Here is a 19,914-nt window from a genome sequence, read left to right as displayed (position 1 = left end):
TCGATGGGAATAAATTATTTTAATGTGAGATTTCCATCTACAGCAAACAATTAACAGGTCAATTGGTTCATTGATTACAACATGGTTTCTTATTAGCAGCTAACAGATTAAAAATAATAATCACAGTGGAAAAAGAAATGCTTGACCATTAGGGGTTTATCTGCTAAAAGTAATGACACAAATCACTGCCCTGCTCAAAAATGCATTGTGTTTCAATCATGGTTTGATTTCACCTGAAGACAACGTGCAAATCTTAAGAGAAAACATTCCAAGACCACCCTGGGCTTAGAAGAGTGCGGGACCAATGGAAAGGCAGGTGAGAGAGATGGGGTGGAGCTGAGAAAGCGAATAAAAGACGGGAGAGATAACATTCCCACAGAGGTATTCATCATAAAGTGCTGAAGAGCTTCACATGAGAAGAGCGTGATTCCCAAGCATGAGTGTGTAAGTTTCATATGCCATGTTGTACTGAGGTTTTGAGCCAAAGAGTACTGCAAAAAGGACCGTTTACACGACACCATTTTTTATCCAACAGCAATCAGGGTTAAGGCCGAGAAGACAAGCGGCTAGTGTGTGTTTCCTTTTTCTTTCTTTTTTTTTTTACAAACAAACATCACCAACCGCTGGCTTGGCTTGCATAATGCAGGGGATTTGTTTGCAATGTTGTCATCTGCACTTTCAAAAACATGGTTGTCGTGTAAACATACTTTCAAGGAGGCTCTAGAAGCTCCCTTACAAGCTGCGACGTGCGAGCCTGTGGACGAGGTCGCTCAGGCAGTTGGCACTGAGGACTTCACATTGACATGAAGAAGGAAAATATCCAACGTAAGGGGGGGTGGGGGGAAAGCATGCGTTTATAAATGAAAAGAAAGTGAAGGCAACATTTAAGGACAGTGTTAAGTGTTTTGAGGCACAGAAGCTGAGAGGGTGATGGAGAGAAGGGAGTTATGTCAGCATGTCCCACAGACAGCAGCAACACAGAGCAGTCCAGCAGGCCGTCAGGCACGTTTCTGATGAGTTGTCTCTTCTGTTGTCCTCCACCATGTACACTGAGGACAGCAAGTGAAGTCATTAGTCCCGAAAAAAAAATAAAAAAGTTCTCCAAGGGGAAAAAAAGGCACCATCGTAACGGCAAACATTTCCCAGCGACGTCTTTGGGAGTTTTTAAGAAAAGCAGGTAAAAGAGGGCGGGGCCAGGATTTAGTTACCAACAGGTGTCTATGTGCGGCGAAGACATGTTAGACTGAGTGAAGTTGTGATGAATCATTCATGCACAGGAAGGAAAAAAGTCACAGGTGACTCAAAGGACACTGGAGACGATCACCTGGGTGAGCAGCTAATGAAGAGACCATAGACCTTCTCATGAAATGATATGATTCCTCTAAGTACTTAATGGTTATTTCATAATGAATGTCCTGATAAGCCAAAGGATGCTTATCATAGTTCCACCTCGATATAACTCAGTCTTCAAACATTAGACTATGACGTAAGAACATTTGATTCAGTTGCCCCAAAAGACCAATGAGAGACATCCCAAGACAGTTAATAAGAGTACCGTATTTTTCGGACTATAAGTCGCAGTTTTTTTCATAGTTTGGCCGGGGGTGCGACTTATACTCAGGAGCGACTTATGTGTGAAATTATTAACACATTACCGTAAAATATCAAATAATATTATTTAGCTCATTCACGTAAGAGACTAGACGTATAAGATTTCATGGGATTTAGCGATTAGGAGTGACAGATTGTTTGGTAAACGTATAGAATGTTCTAAATGTTATAGTTATTTGAATGACTCTTACCATAATATGTTACGTTAACATACCAGGCACGTTCTCAGTTGGTTATTAATGCGTCATATAACGTACACCTATTCAGCCTGTTGTTCACTATTCTTTATTTATTTTAAATTGCCTTTCAAATGTCTATTCTTGGTGTTGGGTTTTATCAAATAAATTTCCCCAAAAAATGCGACTTATACTCCAGTGCGACTTATATATGTTTTTTTCCTTCTTTATTATGCATTTTCGGCCGGTGCAACTTATACTCCGGAGCGACTTATACTCCGGAGCGACTTATACACCGAAAAATACGGTAATTGTATTCATGTTGCTCATGAAGTTGTGATGGCCTCTTCTCTTTCTGTGATCAAATGATAACTTAACAGCTATTCCAAAAGGTTACACAACATTTTTAGTAATAAACAACAATCTAGCGAGCATTAAAGTTAAAGTCCCAACGATTGTCACACACACACTGGGTGTGGTGAAATGTGTCCTCTGCATTTGAACAATCCCCATGTTCACCCCCTGGGAGGTGAGGGGAGCAATGAGCAGCAGTGTGCGCCACGCTCGGGAATCATTTGGTGATTTAACCCACAATTCCAACCCTTGATGCTGAGTGCCAAGCAGGGAGGCAATGGGTCCCATTTTTTGTAGTCTTTGGTATGACTCGGCCGGGGTTTGAACTCAAAAACTCCCAGTCTCAGGGCGGACACTCTAACCAAAAGGCCACTGAGCTGGTTAAGGAAATGCTATTGCTAACAGAATAACAACTAAGGTAATGAGGGGGAAGAACATTTGCAATAAGGACTATTTATTTTTTAAATAATGTAGTCAATTCATAGCATGGTTATATTTCACTCCTAAAAATATAAGTAGTCTGACTAGGGTTTCAAATGGCATACACTGGCACTCATTTATAACATTGAGTATGTCCAAACATTTGAATGATATTATATATTCAACCACAACTATGCATCCTTTGCTATCATTGTTGTAAATAAAACTAGCTACAGTAAGAAAGTGCCAGAAGACTTTGACGAGTGACAGTTTTTATGATTTTGCCTTTACAGTACACACATTGTTACACAACCACAATTGGTTTAAAACAAATCATTAAACAAATGATTGAAGTTTTACGTTTCAACTTGAACTTACGAGGTTTGACAAAAATTAGTCATTTACCATTTAGAAATAACATTATGAAGGTGACACCAAAATCATTTACAGTGATTCAACAGACATAAATATAAAGATATTGATTTTGTTTCATACTTGTATATATTGGTTTCATTTACTGCCAATGATTTCTATCCGAGTGTTAAAACGGTGCTTATATTTTCAGTGTGTTTGTACACACTCAATACTCTCCTGTTCCTGTCACTTTAATTCCTGAATGGTAAATGACATTATTATGTCACAGCTCTTAAATTAAAATTGAAGTCTACATTTCAACCACATGCCAACTTAGTTATTAAATGATTTATTTGTAATCCATTGTGAACGGTGTTTACTGTAAAGATGAAAGCAAAAAGAATTGTTACTGTCCAAATAGTAGTTGAGCACAAAGGTACACTGGCTTTACAGTAAAACAATAGCATTGACAATAAAGGATGTTCAGTATTAAAATTGTGGTTATAATGTGAAGTACCAGTGACATGCACATACTTGCTCATTAATATAAATGTGTTATAAAAGTGTTCTAACTTATGTTATTAGTTTTTTTTTCTATTATATTTTGGCCCATACCCCTAAATGTCAGTTGGCACACCTGTCTGCCAAAATGAACGCACCACGATGCCTTTTAAAAAGCGGTACTTTAATAGTAATAACCTTCAAATACAATTATATGGCATATTTGGATATTTTAAAGCTTCTCTAGACAAACCAAAATATGAGTTGAGGTGACTAAAAAAATGTTGTCCAGCCCTGTTAAGTGTTGTTTTCAAATGTCAGAGTGGCACAACAAAACAACACAAGACTGTAATTGTAAAATTAAGCAATAATAGCAGTCAACATGTCTCATTGAGAGCAGTGGTCCTCAAACCTTGGTTCACGGACTGCTGCTACCTGGTTCGTACCGGGCCACAAAGAAATTTGTGTCACACTATGGTTATGGTTATGGAGGAAGTTTATTTCAAACATGCATACACTTAAAATACAATATGTCACATATTTCTAGTTTCTCATTGCAGCATGTTCCAAAAGGAGTAGGAAGAAGCAGATCTTATTTTATCCTTCCCCTTTTCGTTTTATAGCAATTTCGAACACATTTGCTTGTACTCAATCTGTAATACAACAGTGAATGGATAAATAAATTAGTAAGTACAAAAAATAAATAGATAAATGAATAATTAAAAAAATATTAAATACGTAAATAAAAAAATTTAGTTTTTATAATTACATAGTTAAGTTATGATTCACATAACAAAGGTCTCATTTTGCAACAAGGTTCAGGATTTTTATCAGGATTCTTCTTCCTTGTACTTTCAGTTTGAACAGTTTGCTAAACAGGATCATATTAGTACATTATTTTATTTTGTTGCTTAATCCCCTCCATAATTGAATTCCACATCCTGATATACAAAAGATTGTAAGTGTTGTACGTGTATAGAAATGTTTTAAGTTAAATGTTTATCTAAAGTAATATTTCTCTTCTTTTGTTGAGAACAATTGCTGTACTTTCTTAGGTAGCAGCTTATAGCTCGCTTTGTGCATAATTATAGCTGTTTGCAAATGCACAACATCATTGAATGTCAATATTTTTCATTCAATACATAAAGGGTTCAAATGTTCTCTATATCCAAGGTTATATATTATTCTAACTGGCCTTTTTGTAACACGGTTAGTGAATGAAGTGTACTTCTGTGGTTATTTCCCCATATTTCTACACTATAACTAAGATATGGTAACACGAGCAAGCAGTAAAGAATATGGAGTGATTTTTGGTCAAGAACATATTTTGCTTTTTTCATTATTAAAATATTTTTCGCTACATTATGTTGTGTATTTTTTATATGAGATTTCCAATTCATTCTATCATCTATTGTTACACACAAAAAATTGATTTATTTTACCCTTTCAAGGTTGGTTGGTTAGTGTCAGTTTATGTTGAACATGCATACAATTACAATGTAATACGCCACATGTTTCTTTACAGGATGTCCTAAAAGGAGTGGGAAGAAGCAGAACTATTTGTATTTGTGTTTGACTTTCTCTTCTGCTGTTTCCAAATAACATTGTTTTAATTTTACTGAGATTCAAGGATAGTCTGTTTTTGTCATCTTCTTACTTTTTTAATTTCTTCTATTATTATTTGTATTAGCTTCTGTTTGTTCTCTCCTGAACAAAACGCAGTCGTGTCGTCACTATACCACTTAATTGAGCCTCTGCCATCATTGTGCGGAGTTACAATAAGCTAACAAAATGAGTTTCAGGGAAAATATTTAATGTGTCAGCTGCATAAGGTGAGTTTATTTTGGTGTGATAATTTTGCTTTCATACGCATAGTCTAGGGCTGCAACAACTAATAGATTAAATCGATTAATATCGATTATTAAAATAGTTGCCGATTAATTTAGTCATCGATTCGTTGGATCTATGCTATGCGCAGAGTTTTTTTTGTTTTTTTTAATAAACCTTTATTTATAAACTGCAAAATGTACAAACAGCTGAGAAACAATAATCAAAATAAGTATGGTGCCAGTATGCTGTTTTTTTTTCAATAAAATACTGGATAGGATAGAAATGTAGTTTGTCTCTTTTATCCGATTATTAATCGATTAATCGAAGTAATAATCGACGGATTAATCGATTATCAAATTAATCGTTAGTTGCAGCCCTAGCATAGTCGCATACAATGTAATAGTTGTTGCCCCTTTTTTTCATAATACCTTTTGTCTTTTCAGCTCGGTTAGCAATGTGAGAATGTGAGTAAAGACGAGAATATTAACTAGATGCTTATAAGATAGAGCAGATAGCTGTCATGCACAGAAGCTCTCGGATTTAATGCATAACTAGAACTTCCGCTGCCTGCTAGATAGTTTGTTAGTTAGTCAATAAAATAACTAAAAAAGTGATGGGCAGATTTAAATGAAACTTATATGAAATGTCCAAAATGGGAATGACAAAAACTGATTAGATTTTGGGCCTAATCCAAAACATTTCTACTATATTACCTAACATTTACACTTTTCTGTGTATGCTAGCAGCCTCCATGAGACAAAGATAGTGAAGACAGACCACAGTGTTAACTCAGTTTCTTTCATTCTGTTATAAATAACTCAAAAAGTTATTGGCGTATTTTCATCTACCTTTTCAGGAAATGTCTTAAATGGGATAAGGATCAAGTTATTACATTCTGGGGCTGATCCGGATCATTTCTACTACAATATCTTACGTTTACGTTACGAGCCTCAATTTATTTGCGTGTCTATGGTAGCGGCCCCACCTCCACTCACAAGGACAATAGAGTTAATGACTGACTACTAAGAGGCTTCACTCAGTTTCTTTCATTCCACTACAGCTAACTCTAAAACTGCCAAAAGTTTTCATCTAACTTTTAGGAAATATCAGAAATCCACAGTCTGGATTTAAGATATTTTTTAGAACTAGGAGTTTAAAAGCCTGGCAGAGATCTGCAATCTCCAGGAATTTCACGAGTTAGTACTGTTTTGAAAAAAAAAAATTCCATTATGGTGAACTGCTTTGACTATTTAAATAAAAACTAAGAAGTGGATTATTTTTAATTGCATGTCAATAACGTTGTGTAAATTTCTATATTATAATAATTATCCATTCATCCATTTTCTACCGCATGTCCCTCAATTCAAATTATAATCAATATTGTATATTAACATTACATTTTTACATCACTAAATTAAGTATAAATAACGATGCTGCTTGCGGATGTTTTAAATAAATGAGATCAAGGCAGAGATACTTCAATCAATCAATGTTTATTTACATAGCCCTAAATCACAAGTGTCTCAAAAGGCTCATGTGGTCTCCGTGCTGCTATTTATTTTTGTTGTCTACTTATACAGTAACTTACTGACAAAACACATATTATTTTCCTCTGTATTAATTCAATTGTGTATACAAAATTGTTTGTCAAAATATGACTGTTCATAGGTTTCTCTTCACCAGGATGTGCTTGCATCATCACATATCAAAGGTGTCTTCTTTGAGAACATTCTGACATTTGTTAAACAGGTAGTTTTTTATTTTATTGTACACTTGTTGGTCCACCACAGAGAATGTAGCTCACTCAATGCTAAAGACAACTGATTTCCAATCACATTATCTCGGTGTGTTAATCCGACAAATACAATCAAATGAAGGTGTTTACTACATGTGTTTTACAAAACTGAATTTATGCCAGTCTATGCAATAATGTGCTTTTTTAAGTGCATGTAAACTTACTGAATTAACACTAGCGCCTTTTAAAAGTTTACTTGTCGTTGACTCATATAATCCCAAAATGTTATCATATAAACCTGTACCACCCACCTGTGTTTTTAGGAGCTTCACCATACATTTGTCCAGGAGGGGGGCCACCCTGCCAGCCATACTGTGGTTGTCCAGGGTATCCTTGATAGGGAGCCTGTCCTGCACCAGGATAAGGGCCTCCGGGTCCCATTGGTCCAGGGGGATAGTTTGGGTATTGTGGATTAGGCTGCTGCATGTTAACAGGATATCCCTGTGGGGGGAAACCCTCAGGTGGGTACCCTTGAGGGACTGGGCCCTGGCCTGGGTAGACTGGAGCCGTTGGGCCTGGGTATGGAGGTGGCTGGTCTGGATTCATCTTTGAGAAAAAGAAAATGGAAAAGCTCAAGCACTTTTTACAAGATTTAAGGGTGGTCACTGATGTTGTAGCATTATAATGAATTCCAAAGGTGTTTGATTAACTTGATCTGAGGTATCTGTGCACCTGACCTTAACGTGAGGAAGTTTTAGATTTGAATTTTAGTTGAACATCCCTGGTCAATATGGTGCAACAGTATTTGAACACATAGCAGCTGTGTCCTCCTATTTTACCATAGCATAGTGCATTTTGTGTATTGATTGCTCTGCTAAAATAATATCAGTTTACATATTATTAATGGTTTATGATGACTGTGATAATTTATTCATATTGTTCTTTGCCACACTAACTGACTTTAGAACATTTGTTTGTGTTCTGTAATTCTCCCTGTAGAGCCACACCCAGTAATGACTTCCTTTGGGTTCTTTGAGCACAATCCTCTCTGAAAACAATGATGCAACTCTATCCCACAAGACAGTAGTATTGGTTTTCCTGAAACCATAATACTGTTCCATGCCTTTTGTAGTCCCCTTAAACAAGCAGAGCATATTCTAAAATCTACACACTGCAAGTAAATGTCTTGTGATCCAAGTATTAATCACAACCTAGCAGATCAGCGAAACTATCTTGCTGTCAGTGTTCACACAGGCTTCACAAATTGAGGAACTAGAGTCACAGTGGGCTACAAGAGGCTAATCACATTCACCATGGGAAAGAGAAATGCTTAGCCGATCTAGATGGACATTTACATGGTTACATGTGTAAAGACGTACGTGTGTGTGCCTTTGCGCGTGCAGTGTGTAAGACATGCATAACTACTTAAAGACAGTCCAATCAATGTCTTAAGGTTATTTGCTTTACCCCCGACCTTGTGAAGAGGGAGTGCATTTCTCAACCAACTGCTAATGGCTCCTGCGAGCCGGATAGGGAACTTCACAACAATTGATGCTAGGTTTGCTCATGCAGAAAGTGGAAAAAAAAAACTGCAGCTCAGCCAGGCCTCCTCTGGTACTTGCTATATGTACACTATAAACATCTAAACAACTAATTTTAGCTGAGGCTCTGAATCCATATTAGATCTCCTAGCAGCAGTAAAGATTAAGCTTTATATTTGTCAAAGCTCCAGCACACGACGATAGTTAACCAGTATCACTGATTATTATCTGTATTGGAAAATCAAATTGCGTTTATAAGGGTCAAAGTGTTATAACATGTATGTTACATCATTTAATAATATTAAACTTGGTTTTACAGCGTTAACGTGACGTGCAAAAAGGTTAACTTAGACACAAGACATTGTTACATTCAGTCATATACCTACTTGCTGCTTTTAATTTGTCAGTTAGTGATTTTGTAGAGAACATTTGACCTTTTACCTCAATTTGTTCTCAGTGCTGCTGACAGATGGCAAGGCGGTGTAACTATGGTAACAGTGCACTGGGAGCAGGAGAACAACCCTTAATGATTTGTTTTGTTATACCTGAAGGCAGTTAGGTGCAAGTACATGACAACAAAGTTAGCACATTAACAAATTACTTATCCATAGCCTTTGTACATCTATGAATATAAAATAATCTCCCACCAAAAAAAAAGTCTTGATTCACACTAACATACAATCTCATTTCTAAATAAAGAAATTTTTTTTTCTTATTTACAAGCTGCATCAAAATTAATAAAGTCTGTCCATCCATCCAGCCTATTAATTTACCCTTTTTTGGACTTGTCTTTATTGTGTGCATAAGGATTGTCAAAGTATTAATGCTTCGACACCAAGTCGATACCAACATTATGAGTAGCACTGAAGAAAAACTACCTTTAAAAAAAATGAGTCAGTGTTTCCATATTTTTACTTGTTGGTGGAAGCCTGTCATAAATGCAGATTTGGCACTTCTGGTTGGCCCTTGTTCATAAACACATTCTCATGGAAGAGTGGCAGTGTAGCGTAAGTGTAAGCACGGCGTAACGCCGCTTCTTAACACACTTCATACGCGCCTGTTTGGCCAGAGAGTAACACATAGCAGAAATGATCTCCGATGCAGTTCAGCGATTTTGTAGAAGTTAATTCAAAATTTCAAGAGAGGTATATCTTGCGTCTCTTGCATTCATGCGCTATTCAAACACAAGCGGTCACAAAACTATTCGCCGCGCAATTGAGAGTGGAGATCCGAGTGGATATTCGCCACCAATATTTTGTGTTACGATGTTGGTTGTGAAACGCTTTGTGCTCCTACTGTAGTTGAAAGCTCCACACCATTGCTGTTCTTTTTACAATGTACCATAGTTGATTGTTGTTTTGTGAGCATATTTACAAGCACAATATTATTTGTTTTAATATATTCCGGGAGGTTATAGACCAATGCTGTTCTTTTACTCTTGGAAGCTGATACTGCAATCTAAATTATGTGCAAAAAGACGATCACAGTGATCTTAAATGGGAACTTTTTTGGAATTGTGTCTATCATTCACAATCCTTATGTGAGAAAAGTGCACGTTTTTCTTTTTTTAATGCATTCTATCTTGTAAATAAACGCTAGCAAAAGGTGGCTAAAAATTGAGGTAATGGGATTTGCTCAGGCACTAACATGGAACCCACAGGGAAAAAGAAACAGAGGGAAACCAAGAACAACCTGGAGAAGAAGCACGGAACAGGAGATGAGGGCTGAGGGGCTGTCATGGCAACAACTCAACCGAAGGGCACAAGACTGGAATGGGTGGAAGGCTTTCGTCGGCGGCCTATGTTCCTCAGGGAATACTAAGGCCTAAGAAAGTAAGTAAGATTTGCTCTATTCCGCCTATAAAGCGCTCTAAAATCCTGCATCAACGTTTTATAGGGGTGTAATGGTACTACAAATACAGCGGTGTTTCAGTATCTAAATTATCATAATAATACCGTGACGTGTAACGGTATAAAATTAAAAAGTTGTCAGTGTAGTTTTTTGGTTGCGGTCTGGAAGTAACACACACACACACACACACACACACACTTGTTTGTAGTAATAACATTAGAACATTGGAGCATTATGTTTGTGTTCGATTATAGTAAGTGTGTTTATCCTAACATTCTTGCCACTTAATTTTACACACTATAAAAAATAATGTTATAGTCTTTTTTTTTTGGATGTATACCACAATAATACCAGACCGTGACCTTAATACCGTGAGATTTTGATACAATTACATCCCTAACGTTTTATATACACACTCTAAGTATATATGTAATGTTGTATCAGGCACATTCACAATAACGTAATATTTACGTATTTTGGTAATTTTAAACAGACGGAAACATTCTTGTCAACAAACCATTCTAGCGGCCAAGCGCTATATCAACTCTCTGCGCATCTGCTCAGCGCAGACGTGATCACGTGTGCACAGCTCCAATGCTCTCATGACATACTCGTTTAGTTGCTAGCAAAACAACTAGCCAGTCGACTGCAAATTTCATTTTACCAACTAGATACGAAATATGAACTTGATAGTAAATAAACCCACGTTTCCACTGTTAATTGTTGCGCTCATTCATGTCGATTGTGTTCTAAAGTTTAGGGGACATGCTGTAATGAAATAAATAAACATACTTCGTTGGCGGTGTAGTGGTTAGCGACGGGGCTACAATGGCTTTGACTGAGGGGTGAGACTTCAGAGACATGGATAAGAAGTGACGTGTACTGTGGGGGTTGTTCGAGGTTTGCGGGGAAAATAAGATACAGAGTTTAAACTTGTTGAAGTGGAATGCTGTATTTTTGTGAAACAATGAAAGACATAATGGAAATCTGTCCGTGCTCTTTCCTTGGAATGCTACAATACTTGAATGGCCGTCGCTGTATTGTAACACGAAGACGGCATGTTGCTTCTGAAGAAAAAGATCAAAGCTATTGCTGGTCAGCGGACTATTATTGCAGGTGAGTTTTCTGCTTCAACTAATAATGATCAGACTAGCGATAGTACCTCAATATCCCCTGTACAAACTTAGGTCTACATCTTTCTCCCAAAAAAAGTAATCTTTTCTCCAGTTGTGGCTCATAATTACATACAATGTCTGCACTTTTCCGAATACAATTTCATGTACTTTAATAATTGCACTACTCTTAACAAAACAAGCACATTGACTTGTTTGTGTTAATAACAACACTTGTATTGATATTAAGGCTGCAGCTAACGATTATTTTTCTATCGATTAATCTATAGATTATTTTTTCGATTAATCGGTTAATCTATAGATTATTTTTTCCGATTAATCTATAGATTATTTTTCCTTTTACCGATTATTTTTTTATTCAAAATGAAGATGAAAAAATAAATGTAGGCCCGTTTTTTCAAAAGGCATGGCTTTTATTTACAAAAAAAAGAAGTATGGCCACTCAGTCAACATTGACAACAACATGACTAAATATTCTGTAACAATGTAAACATTTAAAACTTTTAACATTTAATAAAATTAAAAGTAGCTTATTTGCTTTTTAATGTGCAAATATAAAAGTCAACATCCAGTGCAAATCTTAATATTCTGCAATAGTATAAGCATTTCAAAAGTAAAAGTATTGCTTATTTTGCTTTAAAATGTGCAAAAATAAAGATAAACATCCAATACAAAAAAGTGCAAAACGAAATATTCTGTAACAACAGTGTAAACATTTCAACAAAAGTGAAAGTATTGCTTATTTGCTAAAATGTGCAAAAATAAAGATAAACATCCAATACAAAAAAGTGCCAATCTAAATATTCTGGAGCACTGTAAACATTAAGTATTGCTTTTAAAATGTGCAAAATAAACATCCAGTCCAACACAGTACACAATAACCAATTCTACTCATTCCAGTGAGTGACTAACAGTTGTAATGAAGAAAGGTTAGCATGTCTACATGCTTTGGTTCTTTTCTTGTTTACAATATTCCCAGCAGCTGAAAATAGGCGCTCAGAAGGGGTCGATGTGGCTAGAACTGAGAGCTAATTAGCCTTCACCTCAAGCCAGGATTGCGAGTGAGCTGAGCTGCAGTTTAAGTTTCTAGAAGGTCAACGGGCTCATAGTGATGTTACTAGTAGTTGACTGGGAGGTGTTTATTATCATTTGGGGAGAGTCCGCTGCCTGATGCTCACCTGCTAAACACATATCTGCTCCACGCTGAAGCGCTGACTACATGCGCTCTGAATACGCACTGCTGATTGGCTGATAATGCTTCGTGTGTACCAATCAGATGGTTGTGTGGGTGGGACAATGCTGCGTGTGTACCAATCAGATGGTTGTGTGGGTGGGACAATGCTGCGTGTGTACCAATCAGATGGTTGTGTGGGTGGGACAATGCTGCGTGCTGAGACAGAGGCAGACGGAGCAAAGCAGCTTGTTAAGACTTTAGCAGCTAAAGTTAGCTTTAGCTTAGAAACTCGTTCGGTACACCCCCGTACCGAACCGAAAGCCCCGTACCGAAACGGTTCAATACAAAACACGTACCGTTACACCCCTAGCAGATACAAATGACACATTCATGTTTTTGTGTAATGATGACAACGTATGCTCGCGCGGACGATTGACTAGTTGATGGTTTTCTTTTCAAATGTTCGTTCATAGCCGTTGTGCTGCTATGATAGGTCATTTCCGCTCGACACAGTGTGCATACAACAACATTATTAGGCCGTTTATTGAAATACTCCCACACTTTTGACCACTTTTGGCATGCTTTTCCCCCCTCACTCGCACCGCTCGCATCGTCTTCTTTGATCGTCTGCTTTGCGCTTCGCCATGACGGTAGTGTGACGTCATTATGCGACGCGTCGACGCACAAAAACGGCGTCGACGTATTTACGTAACCGATGACGTCGACTACGTCGACGCGTCGTTTCAGCCTTAATTGATATATATTGGTATGCGTTTTCATTTTAATTGTACTAATTTGTTTAGGTGTTATTTATGTTGTTACAAAATTCTATTTCATTAGAATTGAGTATGTCATGCCCTTGTGACAGTTTTGTTTAAAAGGGAACTCCACTTTTTTTAGGAATTTTGCCTATCTTTCACAATCCTTATGAGAGACAAGAAGACAAAAGGGGTTTTTTTGCATTCTAACATGTCAAAATAGTCTCTTTCTAGGTAGCTACCAATGCAGCTAATGGGTGCAATAAATTCTACCTCTAAATCGCTTTAAAAATGCATTAAAAAACCATCAACAATACTTAACTTACGTTCCGTAACCTGTATAACAACCAAGCTGTAGCAACATTGTTCTTGTGAAAGCTAACACTGAGGAACTCTCTTTCTAGCGTAGTAACACATCGACGTGCTACGGTATTAGTCGTAAAAGCTAACTATGGAAAGAGATAAGCTAGCTCATACGGCAAGACAAAACGCGTTTGAGTTAGTAATGCACAATACTGCGATAGGACACCAATCTGTAATGACTGAAAAACATGAACAATCATATTACAGTATCTGTAAAGTATTAGCCCACATTTCATTTGTTGTTTGTACACAGCTAGATCGACTGCTTATGTACTGCAGTTGTAATAAAACGCATGATGTGCTGCGTGCATTATGATCAATATTAAAATGTGACCCACTCGATGGACAGTTGTGCGTTTGGCCCAGGTGGCCGGAGACGTTTTTCCCGGTTTATTTGGTGTAAGCCTGCCCAGTTACGTCGAAATAGCTTGGCTCCAAGTTCCACATTTGCAGCTTCTTGTCACACCGACCTCACTCTATCGGCTTCCGTCTGCTCCAACATCTCACCCTCTTCTTCGTGCTCGCTTCTATAAGCAGCAGTCCATCCTCCGTTTATTCAGCTTCAAAAAGATAAGGTTGTGAATCCTCATTTGTCCAAAAATAGTCGTCCTTGCTGTCATTTACTAAGTCTGCCATGATTAGTGCACACACACACCTTTGCATCCCAAAGTAGGAAAACAAATTTGTTGCCAGAAGTCGGAAGTGCGCTGCTATGGAAACGGAAATCAATGCGCGAGAGAAGTAAGAATATGATAACTAGAAAGAAATGGGGGGACTCACTACATTGACAACCTATCAACGTCACTGGTCATTCTGGCATGTAGCAGTATGATCTGTAATGTAATTGCATGTGATTTGATGTCATGTGTCATGTTATGTAAATGAATGTGTAGCTTAGTACATGTGTGTACGGCATTACGTAGTATGACTTGACTACAAAAAGCTATGGGACAGGGATGTTTAATTGAGGGTTGCATTGGGGTTTATGATAGCACTGTGTTTATATGTGCGAGTGCTCATGCGTGTTACTGTGTACATTATTTGAGTGTTAATAATATAATGGTTTCATTTAAGACACTTCATATTGCTAAAAAAAAAATTCTGTGCTACTAAAATTTTTCGGTGCTACTATTTTTTTCCCATTTAGTAGCACCTAGTGAAAAAGCTAAGCGTACAGCCCTGCTACTAATCATGGCAGACTTCATGAGAGCAAACAACTACTTTGGGACAAATCATGATCCAGCACCGTATCTTTTTAAGCCTGAATGTACGCAGAATGAGCTACACGTTTTAGAAGCTGAGTGATAAGCAGATCCAGCAAGTAGCATTATCGCTGAGTGCTAAACAAGAAATACAAACTCAAACATAGTAAAACAATCACTTACAGTTAGGGGTGTAACAATGGATTGATATATCAATAGATTGATTTATATTCCGAAACTTCCAAGTTTGTTTTCCGGAAGATAGGTATAAATCCAAAATAGTTTTAAAAGGGAATTGATCGATTTTACCGATACTAGAAAAAGGAATATATTGGATTTGAGAACAGTACATGAAGTTTAGCGCTTTAAAAGATGAGGACGTTAAACGTTAATTCTGTTTGCCCGTCTGTGGCATCATCAACAAAATGGTGCATAGCTACCATGAATTGATTAACGTGGACCCCGACTTAAACAAGTTGAAAAACTTATTCGGGTATTACCATTTAGTGGTCAATTGTACGGAATATGTACTATACTGTGCAATCTACTAATAAAACTTTCAATCAATCAATCGAGAAAGGTAATAAACACAAATGACACAAGGCAATATCATAAATTACAACACAAAAACTTTCAGTTACCTTTGCAAAAGCCACAACAAAGATGAACGACACCACACATTAATATAAAGCCACAACTTAACTTTAAGCCAAAAAGGACACGGAAGTGACAGCAGAGCAAATTACGGCAACGCAGCCACTTCTAGAACACAACAACATGAAGCGATAGCAATGGATAACATTGATGAGTGGGCAAACATGCTTCCGCACACCTGGGACGCTTTTTGTCATTGGCTACGCCAGGGCTGAGAACTTTATTTAGCAGGTAAATCTACTGTTAAAATGTTGGTTACTGTACTTTTATTGAAAATGACATGAATGTTTAAAATGTGAGCAGAAAATGTTTCCTTTGGTTAATTCAACTCAAAGTGTTGGTTGCAGATTATTCAAATAAAATGTGAATGCATTGGCCATTAATTGTTGTTTACTTGCTTGTATCCATAATTCATTTTAACATAATTCCTTCATAAGAGAATCGTGGAAATCCATGGGTATAGGTATAGACCACTGAAATTCTGGTATTGTGACAGCCCCTAATTTGCATGAATGTAGTATGAAGTGAACGAGCTTGCATTGTTCTTGGCTTGATGGATTCATTTTGACCTAGATCAGGGGTCGGCAACCCAAAACGTTGAAAGAGCCATTTTGGACAACAAATACAAAAAAGTAATCGGTCTGGAGCTGCAAAAAATCAAAACACTTATATAATCAATCAATCAATCAATGTTTATTTATATAGCCCTAAATCACAAGTGTCTCAAAGGGCTGTACAAGCCACAACGACATCCTCGGTACAGAGCCCACATACGGGCAAGGAAAACTCACCCCAGTGGGACGTCAATGTGAATGACTATGAGAAACCTTGGAGAGGACCGCATATATAAGTGTTATAATGATGGCAACACATGATGTAAGTGGCTAACTAGCTATATTAATTTACTCTGAAAATGACCATATGTCGCAGTAATATTTATTCTACATATTTTTACAACATTGGAAAACATTAGTAAAACTTCTCAGAGGGTGCGATAACTCCTGGAAATGACTGCCTTAGAATGGCCAAAGTTATAGATGTGTGAGTCCAAGTTAAAGGAAACATCAGGCTGTCTTCTGCTAATAGATTTATTACAAGGTGGGTAACGTTTGCTGTGGTCTGGAACAACATGGCGCACAAACAACTATCAGAAATGCAGCCAATATTACAGACAGATAATGTGGCATGAAACATGGAACAATAAACTAAATACACATTAGTAAAGGAAATTAAATGAGCTCAAATATAGATACAAATGAGGCATAATGATGCAATATGTACATACAGCTAGCCTAAATAGCATGTTAGCATCGATTAGCTTACAGTCATGCAGTGACCAAATATGCCTGATTAGCACTCCGCACAAGTCAATAACATCAACAAAGCTCACCTTCGTGCATTCACGCACAGCATAAAATGTTTGGTGGACAAAATGAGACAAAGAAAGAGTGGCATAAAACACGTCTTTCTGTGGCAGCGTCGGAGAAAGTTGTAGATGTAAACAAACTGTTGAGTCTCCAGTCCACACAATGGTGAGTTCAAGGGCCGCTGAAATTACTAGGACGTACTAAACAGTGGGCTTTCTAACAATTAGGAATGTTTGTGTCGTGTTTGTCCTCCTACAGGAACCATATTACAACAAAAAACATATTTTTTAGAGATGTCCGATATTATCGGCCGATAAATGCTTTAAAATGTAATATCGGAAATTATCGGAATCGTTTTTATTATCGGTATCGTTTTTTATTTTTTTATAATTATTCTTTTTTTATTAAATCGACATAAAAAACACAAGATACACTTACAATTAGTGCACCAACCCAAACAACCTCCCTCCCCCATTTACACTCATTCACACAAAAGGGTTGTTTCTTTCTGTTATTAATATTCTGGTTCCTACATTATATATCAATACAGTCTGCAAGGGATACAGTCTGTAAGCACACATGATTGTGCGTGCTGCTGGTCCACTAATAGTACTAACCTTTAACAGTTAATTTTACTCATTTTCATTAATTACTGTTTTTATATTGTTTTACTTTCTTTTTTATTCAAGAAAATGTTTTTAATTTATTTATCTTATTGTATTATTTTTTTTTAAAAGGACCTTATCTTCACCATACCTGGTTGTCCAAATTAGGCATAATAATGTGTTAATTCCACAACTGTATATATCGGTATCGGTTGATATCGGTATCGGTAATTAAGAGTTGGACAATATCGGAATATCGGATATCGGCAAAAAAGCCATTATCGGACATCCCTAATATTTTTTCCCCCATTTTTTTCCCATTTCCATACATTTTTGAAAAAGCTCCATGGAGCCACCAGGGCGCCGTTAAAGGGCCGCATATGGCTCTAGAGCCGCGGGTTGCTGACCACTGACCTAAATCAACAAGAACTGCCATTAAATTTGTTTTAAAAGCAGAACATGGGAATAAGCGGGAGAAAATGGATCGATGGAACATGGCGATTAGGAGTCTGATGATAATAACAATAATAATAATAATAACATGACTTCTATAAATATGAAGGACATTGTCCTGAAGATGTGTGTGCTTGTCAAGACAAAAATCGCGATCTTATATTCTCGGCAGAATCGTGCAGCCCCAGAGTGAATAATTTGAAATAAGGGCTTCGATTCTAAACGCCTTTGAGTGTGGCAATATGTTTATGGGAATAGAGTTTAATCATTTGCATAAGTGTCGTTTGTTTTCAACTATTGTCAAGCTGCCATGCATACTTGAGTCGTCAATATGATGGCGATGATATGAATACGAGCACATGGAGCGATCACCTCTTTCAAGATATCGTAGGAGTGAGCAACACAAAGCAAAACATGTTCGAATAGAGCGGAAAATGGTTAACGTTTCTGTCGCTATAAACAACATGTATGATGTATAGACATCTCCTCGAGTGTGTTAAATTAAGCTGTAAATTACATTTTATTGGCTTATTTTTCGTAACTTAACTGTGTTTGTCTCTTAATTAAGTATTGTTAGTATACTATAAACCCACATTGGAGAAGATGTTGAGGAAGTAGTTAAGAGTGCACCTGTAGGCCCAAGCCCAGCCTTACTCGGTAAACTTCGGAATGACTCGGCGTATAAACACAAAAAAACACCAAACGGCCACCAAATATTGTACGTACCTTAACGTGAGTAACAGTTGAATTCAACAACAGCAGCGGAGTGTTTCTTGGATTAAAAAGCGTCCTCGTAGGCGCTAACCTTATTTCCACCGCAGTGAACAAGCCTTTCTCTTTTTAGTGCGTCTAGCGGGGCGTGACGTCACTACGCGGGGAGGGCGGTGTGATGAGAAAGCGCTGGTTGTGTGAGAAACGAAATATATGATTGGTTATCACGACCACCAACTGCCCTTCATCGTCCAATCAGAGGCCGGAGTGATGACCGGTGGGACGGGAAAACTATGACTACTGATCATCTGACATACGTCACAGAGTCCATATACAATAACCGAGATAAGCGACTAATCCGAGTCATGTTAGTCTTTTAGTGGTGACAAATAGTTTGCTATTATTTGTAACACACTACTAATCTATAAAAGACGATACGTGTAGTCCTATCAAAATACTAATACTAATATTGCGGTTTTGTCAGCAGAGTGTGGTTTCACTTGTTGCCAGCAGATGGCAGCATTGTCCCAATTTAGAACTCCATTTGCTATAACGCAGGGGTGTCCAAACTTTTTCCACTGAGGGCCGCACACGGAAAAATTAAAGCATGCGGGGGTCATTTTGATATTTTTCATTTTCAAACCATAACAAAATATATGGATTTTTTTTTATTTTTTTTTTACCTTTAGGGCTTCCGGGGACCATAAAGGGTCTAAGTCATTAAAATGTTAAAAACAAGTCAAATTATTATTATTTTTATTTATTTAACGCTTACAGTAAATCTCTTCAGTATATCAACTTCAGGTTGATAAAAAGTAAAAAATAAAAAAAATGCCTTTTCTGTCGAAGAAAACTTTGTTTTTTTATAATAAAACTGAAATATGCAGTATTTCCCCCACTGCCCAAAACATTCAGAAAGCAATGTTTGATGTGAAGTAATTAGAACTTTAAAAATATCAATAATGCAGGACACCATTGATTTTAATTCATTATTATTTTTGAGTAATCACAGTGAAAAGATAAATAAAATCCCATTAAATATATTTGGGATCCAAAAGGTGCCCCACTCATATAAAGTGATAAATTTTTATTAGTGTTTTTTTTACTTTCAACACTTAAGT

At 37.1% G+C, this 19,914-nt stretch overlaps 1 protein-coding gene across 1 annotated transcript; it reads right to left on the bottom strand.

Moving 5' to 3' along the window:
* Positions 1 to 18,968, bottom strand: LOC133647965 (cysteine-rich and transmembrane domain-containing protein 1-like). Its single transcript, XM_062043727.1, has 3 exons — positions 18,809 to 18,968; positions 7,293 to 7,587; positions 1 to 1,049 (listed from the first exon to the last, which is right to left on the bottom strand). Exons 2-3 carry the CDS (start codon positions 7,585 to 7,587, stop codon positions 946 to 948), a joined length of 399 nt encoding a protein of 132 aa, XP_061899711.1. The 5' UTR covers positions 18,809 to 18,968; the 3' UTR covers positions 1 to 945.
* Positions 18,969 to 19,914: the final 946 nt, after the last annotated feature.

The sequence above is a fragment of the Entelurus aequoreus genome, linkage group LG04 (assembly GCF_033978785.1).
Source record: "Entelurus aequoreus isolate RoL-2023_Sb linkage group LG04, RoL_Eaeq_v1.1, whole genome shotgun sequence".
Lineage (NCBI taxonomy): Eukaryota > Metazoa > Chordata > Actinopteri > Syngnathiformes > Syngnathidae > Entelurus > Entelurus aequoreus.
This window is presented reverse-complemented; position numbering and strand designations above follow the sequence as displayed.